At 34.5% G+C, this 14,075-nt stretch overlaps 1 protein-coding gene across 1 annotated transcript in view; it reads right to left on the reverse strand.

Moving 5' to 3' along the window:
* The window catches only part of LOC121375780 (anoctamin-7-like), a 50,165-nt gene extending 37,053 nt beyond the window's left edge, over nucleotides 1-13,112 (reverse strand). Inside the window, exons 1-6 of the mRNA XM_041503411.1 lie at nucleotides 13,012-13,112; nucleotides 5,311-5,816; nucleotides 3,137-3,212; nucleotides 2,777-2,877; nucleotides 1,676-1,862; nucleotides 785-1,130 (exon numbers count right to left, since the gene is read on the reverse strand). Of these exons, the coding sequence (XP_041359345.1) occupies nucleotides 785-1,130; nucleotides 1,676-1,862; nucleotides 2,777-2,877; nucleotides 3,137-3,212; nucleotides 5,311-5,781 (1,181 nt within the window). The 5' untranslated portion in view covers nucleotides 5,782-5,816; nucleotides 13,012-13,112. The remainder of the gene's footprint in view (nucleotides 1-784; nucleotides 1,131-1,675; nucleotides 1,863-2,776; nucleotides 2,878-3,136; nucleotides 3,213-5,310; nucleotides 5,817-13,011) is intronic.
* Nucleotides 13,113-14,075: the final 963 nt, after the last annotated feature.

Here is a 14,075-nt window from a genome sequence, read left to right on the forward strand (position 1 = left end):
GGATCGATTTTTTTTTATGCTTACAAAAATGTCATTTAACAGGAGAAACTGTCTCCCGCACAGGAGTGAGGAGATTTGATCAAATACCGGGAGACTCCCGCGGAATCGAGGAGGGTTGACAGGTCTGACCCCTACCCCCAAGTGAATCTCCACTGAATATATAACGAGAGCATATAAGGCACCTCCCCCCAAGTGAATCTCCATTGAATATATAATGAGAGCATATAAAGTGCCCCTTCCCCCCCCCACCCCCCCCCCAAAAGCCAGTCTTTGGTCTGACTACAGGTCCATAATTTTGGTGTTTTTTCGTTTTTTCTTTTCTTTCCATAGCATATTCCATATAGCCACGGCAACATTAATGACCTCGGCTTTGCCCCCAAATGACCTTATTGGACCCAACATGTCATGGTGTATCTCAGTAAATTATTAGTTGAGGTGGTATGGTATTATCTCTGGTATAAATATTGTAGCTAAATTTAAAAAAAAAAAATTGTTAACTAGCATGGTCAAACTCAATGCATGTACCAATCAGAAAGCAGCTCAAATAATGCAGAATGTGTACACACACATTTTCCCCCTGCATGATTCATTTACAGGAAATGATAATTTTGTCAATGTATGGTGATTTTCAATGGTCTTAATTGTTATAAAAATGTACTTGTTCGACATCCAAACAACTTGTCCCAGACAACGTGGACAAGTCTCAACATAAGAGCCCTGCACATCCCATCACTTCGATGGAAAAAAACGAAACCCCATCAATAAACTACAAACACTCACACACCTTTGTACAAGTCCATAAATGAAGATGATGAGTCCAAACAGTGTCGGTATCCACAGAGATGTAATCAGTTCGCCAGACCAGGCAAAATAGAAAGCTATCTTTTCACCGAAGTACTTTCGCACTTTCCACAGAGGCTGAAACTTAAAAAACCTTGTCCACGTTTCGTCTAATTCCCGACGTGGGTCGCTGGTGAGGGCCACAGGCATCTCCTTCTTCTCCACGTCACTTTCAGCAGTGAAGTAATCATCTCCATAAATGTGTTCCTCCTTTTTCCAGCTTAACACAGAATCCTCATGTAAAATAAAAGCATCCGTGTAGTTTTTCTTCATTAGCAGAAATGGAAGACCTAGAGAAAAAATTTAAAAAAAAATTAAATTAAATTTTAAAAATTTATTAAATAATCTTTGTATATTCAGAAGTGTACGATTCCATACACAATTTCTTGTTCACATAGTAGTCACCATTATACTGTATGTATACAGGAGAGGGCCTAGTAAGTTGGTAAGATTGTGCCTGATCATTTTGTTGTTTATGTAGTAAATTATGTTTTCAATCAATCTTGTTCACTCTGTACACGGAAATGTGGATTTCCATGTCTGCATTTTCATAAGCAGAGTCCTACATACACGTAACTTTGTTTCATTTGATATATCTTTGTGTAGAATGCTTATTACACCCATATACTTACAATCAAGAAGTCTCCACATTCCCTTTCTCTGGAATTTTCTTCCATGTGTTGATAATTATTATTTTACTTATTTACTTATAAATTGTATTTCTGTTATACACTTTATGACTCTCCGATATTGTTGTTGTCTATATGGTAATAAATATTTTCGTTTCAATATTGTTTTCAATACTGTAATAAGCAGGTCAGTATATATAACAAACCTTTCTTTTTGAGGACTTTTGTACTTGCTTTCCTCTCTTTGGGCGTTTCCTCGGCAACGTGGGTACCAATGATCCTGCCAAGACCTTTCTGCCACCACGCCGGTTCCTCGTGGTCATCATCTTCGATGTAGCCCTCAGTTATCTCCTCCCGAGTCCTGATGTCCAGGTTGCATAAAATGTGGTGTGTCTGTAGGTATAAGAATAACTCAAAATAACGCAGAACTATAGCATACAGTAATTACATGAAAGGGATCTTTAAAGTTGTGATCTTAACAACAACAAAAAAGGAGCTAACTGTTTGGTTTGTTTAACGACACTACCAGAGCACAGTGATTTACTAATCATCGGCTGTTGGATGTCAAACATTTGGTAATTCTTACATATAGTCTTAGAGAAGAAACCCACTATATTTTCCATTAGTAGCAAAGGATCTTTTATATGCACCATCCCACAGACAGGATAGCACATACCATGGCCTTTGATATACGAGTCGCAGTGCACTGGTTGGAACGGGAAATAGCCCAATGGACCCACTGAGTGGATCGATCCCAGACCAAGCATCAGTGAATGCTTTACCACAGGGCAATTAACATGCCACCCGTATGTTTTGATAAACCAATTCCTCTGATTTTACTAATATTATAGTCATTGTGAGAAAGTTCGAGGTCTGTTGCTGAGCCTAAATGTCCTGCTGTAGTCCCGTTGAACTGAAGAATTTAAAGTTATTTTACCATGTTATTTATTCTTCATATCAGGAAAACATTTAAGAGCTTTTTCTTAACACAGTCAACCCTATGGATTCATATAAAATGTTATGTATGTACTCTTTTCACCTACATAATAATTTTTAAACCCTGAAAAAAATAATACATAAAACAAAAATTAGGGTCAGCCTTTTTTCTACGAATGCATAAGAATGTTCTTGGAAACAGAAAAATTGTTTTAGGTCTAATTAATAAAATACATTACTGAGAATGTTAGTTTTATAGCATCTTACTGATTGCTGTTTTAGTTTAGATAATTATAGCATAAATGAACAAATTCACAAATTCTTTACAAAATAATTTCTGAGAGTTAAACGTATGGGAAATGAACGCTTACAAGAAATGACCTTTGTGCCGGGCGGAAAAATTGGGTTGGATTTTCGTAATCCTCGAACATAGAAATCCGATCCATAAAAAATTGAGCACTGACAAAATCCGCTGAAAAAAACAACAACATTATATTGCAGCTTCAGGTACTAGCAGACAGAAATGAATTTGACATTTTAAACCAAGCAATTTAAAATGGATTTGAAAAACAATATTGCTAAAACTATGAAATTTAATATTAAATGATATCACATGACATCTAGATGGACAATTTACTAAGTACTGATTTGAAAATGTGACCATTCATTAAGAAAAAGCTTTCAATAATCTCAAAGATAACTCAACATTCATTACTAGTTTCCAAACATACCTTCATCATCCGTTTCAAAGTGTTTTTCAATGAATTTTGCGAATCTACCTGTCTCTTTAACCTCTTCAATTTTAGCCTGAAGAAGACATAAATGCATGAAATAAATCAATATAAAAATTACCATAATGGCAAAAGTATATTAACAGGAATCCAGGATACATTTTGTTTTCAAAAGTTTTATTAGTGACAGTCGCTAATCAATTAAAAATCAATTAGCAATTGCTAGTTAATATTTCAAAAACTGCATAAATGGACATGTGATAGTGCCCTTACTACCTGTCTTATCAATATACATACAATAACATTTTAAATATCTCTCAACATCTTCTGCAGTTGCATGGTGTTGAAATTCACAGAAAAACATATTTTGTTATAAACAACATTACCAGCAGCTTACATGAAGGTTTCGACACAGAATTAAAGATATGGTCCTCCTAATTGTTAATGAATATATTTTTAAAATCTGATTTGATAATGGTTAGCCAAATTAACAATTTTAATAACTCAGGGTTTTAGATTGCACCATGCAAAGCTGAGGCGACATATAAAAGGATGTCCTCAAAATAAGCAAGCCCAAATTAAGTACAAACATGCTACCTCAAAACATTCCATTTCAAAATCAATGGAATGTTAAGTAATTAGATCAATATCAATGGAATGTTAAGTAATTGGATCAAAATCAATGGAATGTTAAGTAACTGGATCAAAATCAATGGAATGTTAAGTGATTGGATTAAAATCAATGGAATGTCAAGTGATTGGATTAAAATCACTTGAAATGCATTTCTGAATATGTACAACTCTAACCAGCTATTATTAAAGGGACATTCCTGAGTTTTCTGCAATTTTTAAGATGTTATCGACTAACAGAGACTTTTTAACGATTGTAATTACATGTCAAATATATTTTTCTGTATAAAATATTAGTGGCTATATATTAAACGTGTTTCTGATCGTCCTAATATTTGTACAAGGTTTAATTTCATTTTATTTCCTAAAATATTTTTTCGTACATACGAAATTATTTGGAGACAAAATCCAATTTGGGCTTCTTACAAATATTAAGTCGACCAGAAACGCATTGACTATACAGACACTGATATTCTAAAAAAGAAAATATATTTAATATGTAAGTTTAATCGTAGAAATGTTTTATTAGTCGGAAACATCTTACAATACAACAAACTTGATAATGCCCCTTTAACATTAAAGCACTAAAATTAAAAGGATCTTGGTGTGCTCAGATCATACCAAAAAAACTGTTGTGTCCAAATTAGTGAGATCTAAAACTTTGTAACCAATCAAAATGTGACAAAAAAATATTAATGATACAATTACCGGTAATAAAATATAATAAATAAAATAAGTTTAAAATAAATACATGTATATCTTCTTTTTTTTTAAACTAATTTTTTTTATTTCAAATTCATTATGACTATGGCATATATTAGTCATATAAAACTAAATTAAATAGTATTTGGTGAACTGGTGAATGATGTAACAGGATATCATGCTTAGATCTCATTTAGTATGAACAGTACAATGATGATTCCCAGTTTGAGTAAAATCCACCACTTAGATGTTTCGGTTCATGCAAGTATCCCAAGTTTAATGTATGAATGAAAACTGGGTTATGTATAATATTTTTAATATATATTATTTTGTCCCATGTGGTCAGACTTAGCCAACAGCTAACGGTGATGGGAAATGACAGGTGTTTGGCATAGATAATAATGCACAATATGACTTGCACAATTAAGTGATGTTTAAGCAGAATGATAATTCTTACAATTTTCAAAAAAGTTTGTTAAAGTTTGTTTTGTTTAATTAACACCACTAGAGCACATTGATTTATTAATGATCGCCTATTGGATGTCAAACATTTGGTTCTTTTGACATATAGTCTTAAAGAGTATATTTTTTTCATTAGTAGCAAGGGGTCTTTTACATGCACCACCCCACAGACAGGATAGTACATACCACAGCCTTTATTATACTAGTCATGGTGTACTGGCAAGAATGAGAAATAGTCTACTGGGTCCAGTGCCAGAGATCGATCTTAGACCAAGCACAGATAATGCAGCCGAGTACTCTGCCATTGTCCAAGGCCTAAAACATGTAGATGTTTAATTTCCTGCTAAAAACTAGCTGCATGTATGCATTACTCTACTTACACCTTTGATAGGCATTTCAAGATGTATTCTTTCTGCCTCAGCACACAGTCGTTTGAAAGGACAGTGGAGCTTAAGGTAAACCAGTTCTCCAATAGTGTCATACTGGATGGAGAATCCTTCCTTCTGTAACAGTGCCTCAAATCTCCTCCTGTTCTCTTCATGCATCAACAGGTGTCTTTTTTCCTTTCCAGGTTTGACATCTTCAGATTTTTTGTTTGGGTATACAAGAACAAAATCGATTCTTTTTCTCTCGTGAATCAGTTTCTTCTCTCTGGCAAGCTTTGAGTATCGTCTTTCAAACTGAGACATCCTCTTCATGATATCCTTTTGGTGTTTTTTAAATCTCTTTCGGATTTTCGCCTGAGTGTGGATAGACGCTGCTGCCTCGGCTAGCCCATGATATTCGTGATGAATTTCATCTTCGTCACCCTTCATTCCATTCTTCTTATACAAATATTCTTTATCTTCCATTCTCGTATTTGTTGATGTGGTCAAACACAATGTTTCTGAAAACAAAATTGAAACTTATTGCTTGTATATCAGGTCGAAACCCCCCAGCTCAAAGCAAATTGTTTTCTGAATATATTCTTCATTGAAGCATTACTTTAACCACTAGAAACTTTGCTCACCACACTCTGGACACACCTACCCCCCACCCCTTGTGCAGGTCTTGTTTAAAAAAACAATTAGGCCTACTCAGATTAAAGTAAAATTACCCAAATCAGTCATTTCAACTTATTTTTGTGCTTCTATTCAATTACGGTTCAAGCACTATCAGAGTCAAACTGTACTTAAATGAAGATAATAAGTACTTGATTCACAAATACAAACACCATTTAGTTTATTTTTACTTCATTTATAATTTACTATCTATAGAATCTGATGTAACTACAAGTACATGTACTTTAATACAAAACAAACAATACAAATCAGAGTTTTTTAGAAAGAACTTTTTTGGAATGGCACTATGGAATTGAATGTGTGCTGAATGCAAGCACAGTTCATATAGGCTATTGGGGGGCCTTCCTAACCCTAACCCTAACCTTAACCCTAACTCTGAATGCAAGCACAGTTCATATGGGCTATGGGGGGCCCTCCCTCAGAAAGAAAATGGGTTAGGTTTAGGGTTAAGAAAATCATACAGTAATGATAAGAGACATTAATTTTGTCAAAAGGTCTACTTAAAAGAATAAAATCTCCTAACAAATTTGGGTATGGCACCATACCCGTTTTACCCTCTAGCAGAAACCCTACATTATAATTACAAGTGTCAGGCTCATTCTCCTCACACCGCTAGATCATCATTATAATTACAACTGTCAGGCTCATTCTCCTCACACCGCTAGATCATCATTATAATTACAACTGTCAGGCTCATTCTCTTCACACCGCTAGATCATCATTATAATTACCACTGTCAGGCTCATTCTCCTCACACCGCTAGATCATCATTATAATTACAAATGTCAGGCTCATTCTCCTCACACCGCTAGATCATCATTATAATTACAAGTGTCAGGCTCATTCTCCTCACACCGCTAGATCATTATTATAATTACAGCTGTCAGGCTCATTCTCCTCACACCGCTAGATCATCTTTATAATTACAGCTGTCAGGCTCATTCTCCTCACACTGCTAGATCATCATTATAATTACAACTGTCAGGCTCATTCTCCTCACACTGCTAGATCATCATTATAATTACCACTGTCAGGCTCATTCTCCTCACACCACTAGATCATCATTATAATTACAACTGTCAGGCTCATTCTCCTCACACTGCTGCAAGATCATCATTATAATTACAAGTGTCAGACTCATTCTCCTCACACTGGTAGATCATCATTATAATTACAAGTGTCAGACTCATTCTCCTCACACCGGTAGATCATCATTATAATTACAGCTGTCAGGCTCATTCTCCTCACACTGCTAGATCATCATTATAATTACAACTGTCAGGCTCATTCTCCTCACACTGCTGCAAGATCATCATTATAATTACAGCTGTCAGGCTCATTCTCCTCACATTGCTAGATCATCATTATAATTACCACTGTCAGGCTCATTCTCCTCACACCGCTAGATCATCATTATAATTACAACTGTCAGGCTCATTCTCCTCACACTGCTGCAAGATCATCATTATAATTACAAGTGTCAGACTCATTCTCCTCACACCGCTAGATCATCATTATAATTACAAGTGTCAGACTCATTCTCCTCACACCGGTAGATCATCATTATAATTACAACTGTCAGGCTCATTCTCCTTACACCGCTAGATCATCATTATAATTACAACTGTCAGACTCATTCTCCTCACACCGCTAGATCATCATTATAATTACAAGTGTCAGACTCATTCTCCTCACACTGGTAGATCATCATTATAATTACAAGTGGGTTATCGGTCCTGTACATTGGTTGGTACCACTTCACGACAGCAGCAGACAGGAAATATATTCCAGAAAGCAAACAAATAAAATGAAATATGGGCCTGTGATTTCTCCGACTTTACAGATGGAACAAATACATCATAGTGAATCAATACTTTGTAGCACTGTATTTTTCAAATGAATTCAATAGAGGCTTGATTTATTCTATAACACGCTGGCATATGTACTCTTGTCGGTGAACTCATCCTCACTCCCAAAAAAAACCCAAACAAACAAACAAAAACAAAACATTTAAAAAAAAAACATTATTATAAAAATGCTCTTTATTTTAAATCACTAAACCACACTCACTTTATGGATAACCTCCTATAATTTAAAACAAATAATAAATTATAATTAGTGGTGTATCCTGAAAATCCTGGTGGGGGGGAATGTCATGCAAGGCGTAAGGCCAGACATATTTATTATTTGTTCTTCGGATTTTACAACATAAAAAATGAAAAAATGAAATTAAAATATGTGTCACAAAATTTAGGTGGCCGGCCCCTTTTCAGCATCATTCAATATCACTGTAGGGGAACGGATGTGTATATAAAAAAAATTGCATCGAATGTGGAATTATTGTCAAGCGAGACATCGCGTTGTACGTTCATAACATGTCAAAGGTAGGTAGTAAGAATATTGCTTTTACAATGGTTTCCTTAATATTTGATGCTAGTTACGATTTCTTGATTAGGTCTATACTTTCTCAAATGATTTTATCAACGTATTGCATAAATACAGCTGTTATTTATTGTATTTGTATGTGTTCAATCATCAAGACTACATCAAGAAGACTCAAACATTGCAAATGAAATCATGATAAACTTATTTATTTTTTGCTAAAACGTTTTCAAACGTGTACAGAAACAAACTCAATTCTGTTTAGTGTTAAAAACATTTACACAAACCCTACAATAAACATGAAAGATATTTTTAATTAATTAAATTCTACGTTGTTTAACAATCGACGTCTGTATAGGTTGTTATAATAATGTTGTATAGGTTGTTTTGATATTAGGCAAAAAATGTGTATAGGTTGTTAGATTTTGAATTTATTATCACCAGCTTTAAAACATCAAAATATCTTTTGTAAAAATATATTATAGAATGACATGAATATATACTGTAATAATTATATTATTTATATTTAATTTATATGAGACATCGTTTTTGTTTGTATTTTGCAGGAGCACAATGGCAGACACTCAGTATATATGCTACTACTGTCCATTGCAGTCGGGTGATTTTGAGAAAATTATTTACAATGGCATAATGGAACACGGAAAGTTAGAATTAAAGTTAAAGGTAGCCACAATTTCAGACATGAACAATGTTTTTCAAACTAAAAATTATAAAATTGTCCCTGAACAATTTGCAATGGAAGGAAAACTTATAATTCCATAAAAAGCAACTCTTGAGTGTAAAAATTTCACGACAAAAAGAACTAACCTGCCCAACTCAGCCAATTAAGAAAATTAAATGGCATTCAACACCATATTTAAAGGTAGAGTAAACTCAAACAAGAGATTTATGTGTTAGAAAGATACATACCCGGACCACCAACACATACTGACACTTTAACAAATGAAAAACGTGTAATTTTAGAGTTAATAAAAAAACATGATTATTCCTGCTAACTGGGGGCAGCCATTTTGTTTCGTTTTGTGACGTCCGATGGGATAGCTTGGGGCGAAGTGACGTCAGCTCCTGACCATCTCCTGTATCTACAGTGTAAACAAAAGCAGTAATTTTCGACAAGGCGCTTCTCTTTGATCAACCTGACTTGTAAAACAGCATAAATGAAATAATAATACAATAAACTATTTAACTAAATATATTTCAAGTTGCATTAACGGAACAAAATGGGGTTATAGTATTTTCCTCTGTTAAATAATCAAAGAAAAAATGTACACTATTAGGCCTATTGATATGCTACATTTGAGCAAAAAACGACAACCCACGATACCTAAGTGATAATTTTCTTTTCTTTGGGACTACATAATTGGTCAGTTCTGTGGTTTCAGATGGAAAAGTCTATTTAATCAATAGTTCTACATAACTGTTTACAGTAATAAACCATGTCTATTACCAATTTAGGGGTGACAGGTAATATTCCACAATACCGGTATGTATTTTTGTGTCTTGACAGTGTCAATTAATTGGCTTCTGGTTACCAATCAAATACACACCTGCCAATCAGGAATCACAGGTAGAAGCATAGACCAATTAACTAAGAAAACACTCTGTGTATCATTTCAGTACGTAGGTTAATGCATGGACAAAACATTGTTAATTATTTCGACTTGTTGTGTGGCCACTTTGGCAATGGTATTTTATTTTGTACTAAAAAATAATATATATAGTGCTGGATATACTTATTACTGGCTTATTACAGAACATTGCAATGTATGACTATTTATCATCCCGCAAAAACCAGGTAGATTGTGTTTCTCTAGTTTTAAGGCTCATTCCTGACGTTACGCATTAAGTATTACGTAACCAGCAGCTCACCAGAGGGGTGTACTCACTGAGATGGTACAAAATGGCTGCGCCCGTTATATATAATAGCCGTCACATTTAACCATTTTATTAATTAATTATATGATTATACTTGTTGATATTAAGCAATAATGTGCATTATATATTGTTGAATATGCATACCAGGCCAAATGCCTTAATTGTCCCCTCCTTTAAGTGAACAACATACCCTCCCCCCTACACACACACCAACGAAATAATAAATAAATACTTGTTAGCATCTATTGATACACATTTGGAAATCAATTAACCTCTCCCTAGTTTTGACCATATAAAACATACTTAATAAATAAGTATGGTAGATGCAAAATTTATGTTCTATACATACAGAAGATATTGAAAAAAGATGGACAGAATGTAACAGTGAAAATAAATATTTATATTCTAAGAAAAAAAGACAGAAACCATAAATATGCATAAACTATATTATAACTAACTATGGAGCTGTAATTACAATTATGTGCTTGTCATAAATTGTTTTATTCATGCCATATCGATAAATACTAAGTATATACAGCATATGTAAAAACTTTCAATATCTGCATAAATCCTGTCGGCACAGACAGCTATTTCTAGGCGTCTTTTTTCGCTGCTACACAGGTGGTGTTTAATTAATTTTCAGGTGTAAATGGCTGATTTTGATACATTCCATGGAATAATAATTATAATACAGTGTAGTAGACAAGTCTAGTTTCAGTTAACTTTAATTTTATATGAAATTACAGATGTTCATTCCATAACAACCTATACAGTAAATCAGAACAATCTATACAGTTTACGGGGGGGGGGGGGTTGGCACACAACCTATACAAAACGTGTTCGGCGCAGCATACAAAATGTTCTTATAAAGCAATGACCAGTAACATTATGCATACATTATACATTCTCATTTACGAATACATATTAACTCTCGGTTGTGTTCTATGTATCCATTAACTTCTTATTTTGGGTAATAATTTGGTGTGTAAAGCAAAGTTATTGTGATTCAGTAGGTAAAACCATTACTTGCAATTTAAGTAAGGTAACGTTTACATAAAAAATAATTACAAATAGTATAAGCTTAATAACGAAATCATAATTGGCATCAAATCATAGAAAACATTTTCACCACCTACCTTTGACGTGTTCCAAACAAACAACCCGACGTCTCGCTTAACAGTTATTCCACATCCGATGCAAATTTTTGTTATATACAACCGTGTCCGGTGTATCGGCGCGTCCGGTGATTCGGCACACTTGGTATTTTGCTTAAGTATGCTGAGGAAGTTGTCATGTTGTCGGAGTTTTTAACGAATTAAAGTTCAATTCCTTTTTCAATGGTTAATCAAGTATCAACATATTTATTGTTAAGGGTGCAATTTTTTTTTTTAGAATTATCAATAATTATATAATAATTTCAAAATAAATCATTCACCTGTTTTCGTGTTTATAAACACGAAGTAGGTCAGCCTTATTGATATTAAGAATGTTAAAACCAGTCTAAAAACACCTTTTCCGCATTTTAAAAATTATAGTAAAGAGTATAAATGTAATTATTTTTGTTCGGTTATTTTTTATTTAAACCGAAAAAGAAAACACAGACAAATGCAATGAAAACAAATATTTTACACCTTAATTGACAGTCATTCCAGTTCACAATTGTCACATTGTTATAAAAAATAAAAGCGAAATAAGATCCACGTGTGTGCACAATCTACCAGAGAAAAATTAAATCCATGTAGGCATCTTAGCCATGCATGACAATAGAGTGTGTGCGATGACGTCACAGTTTCTGTGTACGCAAGTCCCATGTCTGCATCTGTAGTACTGTGCCACTCAAGAAAACGATTCCGAAACTGATCATGAGATGGGTCATATGTGATCGTTCATTTTCATAGTAATATTTTTAACAAGACAAAACAAAAAAGTACTAACATAATTCTGGGACAATTATAGTGTAGCGTTTAGGGGCTAAAAGTGAGGTCATGGGCGGTTTATAAATAGCGGCGTCTACGATCCACATCTACTGCGCCGAATCACCGGACATGCAAATCGTTTTGGATACAAGGGGGTGCCTATATTTATACACCATTTTAAAATGTTTATTTACTACAGACATAAAACATTTTGTAGTGTATTTCAGATTATGCACTTCTTCATTGGTGAGAAACGCATTTTATTAAATATTTCACAATGTTCACATAGAAAATGGTCCTTGAAAGCTTAGGTGCGCCGATACACCGGACAGCACTGTACACATCCATTCCCCTACTACTATTGAGGTTTGCATGAATAATTTGGCTACAATTTGAAACTCAATGGGAATATAGTTTAACTGCTGTCGTTATACGTCCCCCGGCTTTCGGTATAATATCCGCCCGGTCCCCTCCATTATTATTTTTAGTTAGGGTTTAGGGTTAGGGTTTAGGGTTAGGGGTTAGGGTTAGGGTTAGGGTTAGGGTTAGGGTTAGGGTTGGGGTTAGAGTTGGGGTTAAGGTTAGGGTTAGGGTTAGGGAGGGGGGACCGGGCGGATATTTTCCCCGGCTTTCTATACAATTAACGTGAACATGTTATAACGCGCCCTAATTCCAAATCGAATCAATTCAAAATTACCCACTCCGAAATCGGATAGCTAGTCGCGGATACCTTGCCTTTGTCAGAACGTCAGGGCACCATTTGCTAGTTATTACTATCATTTCGATATTTTTCTTTCTTTTAAATTGTATTGTTAATATATCTTACTTGTGTGTGTGTGTTATCTATTAGATAGAGGTTGATCTTCCATGTTGTTATCTATTTTAAAATTCTTCCTTTGAATATTTGTTTGGAAGTTGCCATGTTTGCAGGGGAGATAACTACAGTTTCTTCTGCTAAAAAGGTTATACTATACCAAATAAAATGCCTTAGGCGTCAATGTTAACGTATGTCGTTATAAAAGCAATATGCAATATACCAACCAAACTATGACCCACAAATATGAATATTACATCCTCTCTCCCAAAGTAATAAATAAACAAACAAGAACCTTTCAAGGCTCATTTTTTATATTTATAACATGATGTTTTTTTAAACGGCCTTTGTTTCGCACAGAATTGTACTAGATAAAATAAAATTGCATGTATTATTGCCCACATAAAACTCTTATATTTGTTACAATTTAACAATAAATAAACTGTAGGCAAATTTGTTTGTTGTTTGTTTTTAGTTGCGTTTTTCGAAAATGACTCACCTACAATTAAAGAATCCACTTCAAAGATACTACATGCGTATACGTTGGTTCGCAGTTCCCATCACAGAGATAGGAAACAATTAAATACAATCCGATTTAATAAATATTACATACAGTTAAACAAATATACTACGTTTACTTAGCTGCCTGGCTTTATGGCGATATCTCGTGTATGTCGTATTGTACACCCGACAGCCGAGAGAGAAATGGATGCGTGATCATTACTTCTGGTCGATTGTGTCCTTTGTGTGAGGCGCATACCAGATTATTCCACGTTATTCCTGGGAGCATTTTGAAAACTGGGCCAACAAGTCGAACGTCCCTTTCATGAATACAAATACAATGTAGTTCGATAAACCTTATACAAGTTTTCTTTATTGATATGCAACCATAGGCCTTATAAAAGAGGAAGGTCGGTGTTTTTTGTGTGTAATTTGTGTGTGTGTGTATGTGTGTGTGTGTGTGTGTATGTGTGTGTGCGTATGTGTGTGTGTGTGTGAATATGGGGGTGAGGTGGCGATGCAGTGGCGTAGGAAGGTGCAAAAACGTGGGGGTACACAATGCCCCCCCCCCCCCA

The sequence above is a fragment of the Gigantopelta aegis genome, chromosome 6 (assembly GCF_016097555.1).
Source record: "Gigantopelta aegis isolate Gae_Host chromosome 6, Gae_host_genome, whole genome shotgun sequence".
NCBI lineage: Eukaryota > Metazoa > Mollusca > Gastropoda > Neomphalida > Peltospiridae > Gigantopelta > Gigantopelta aegis.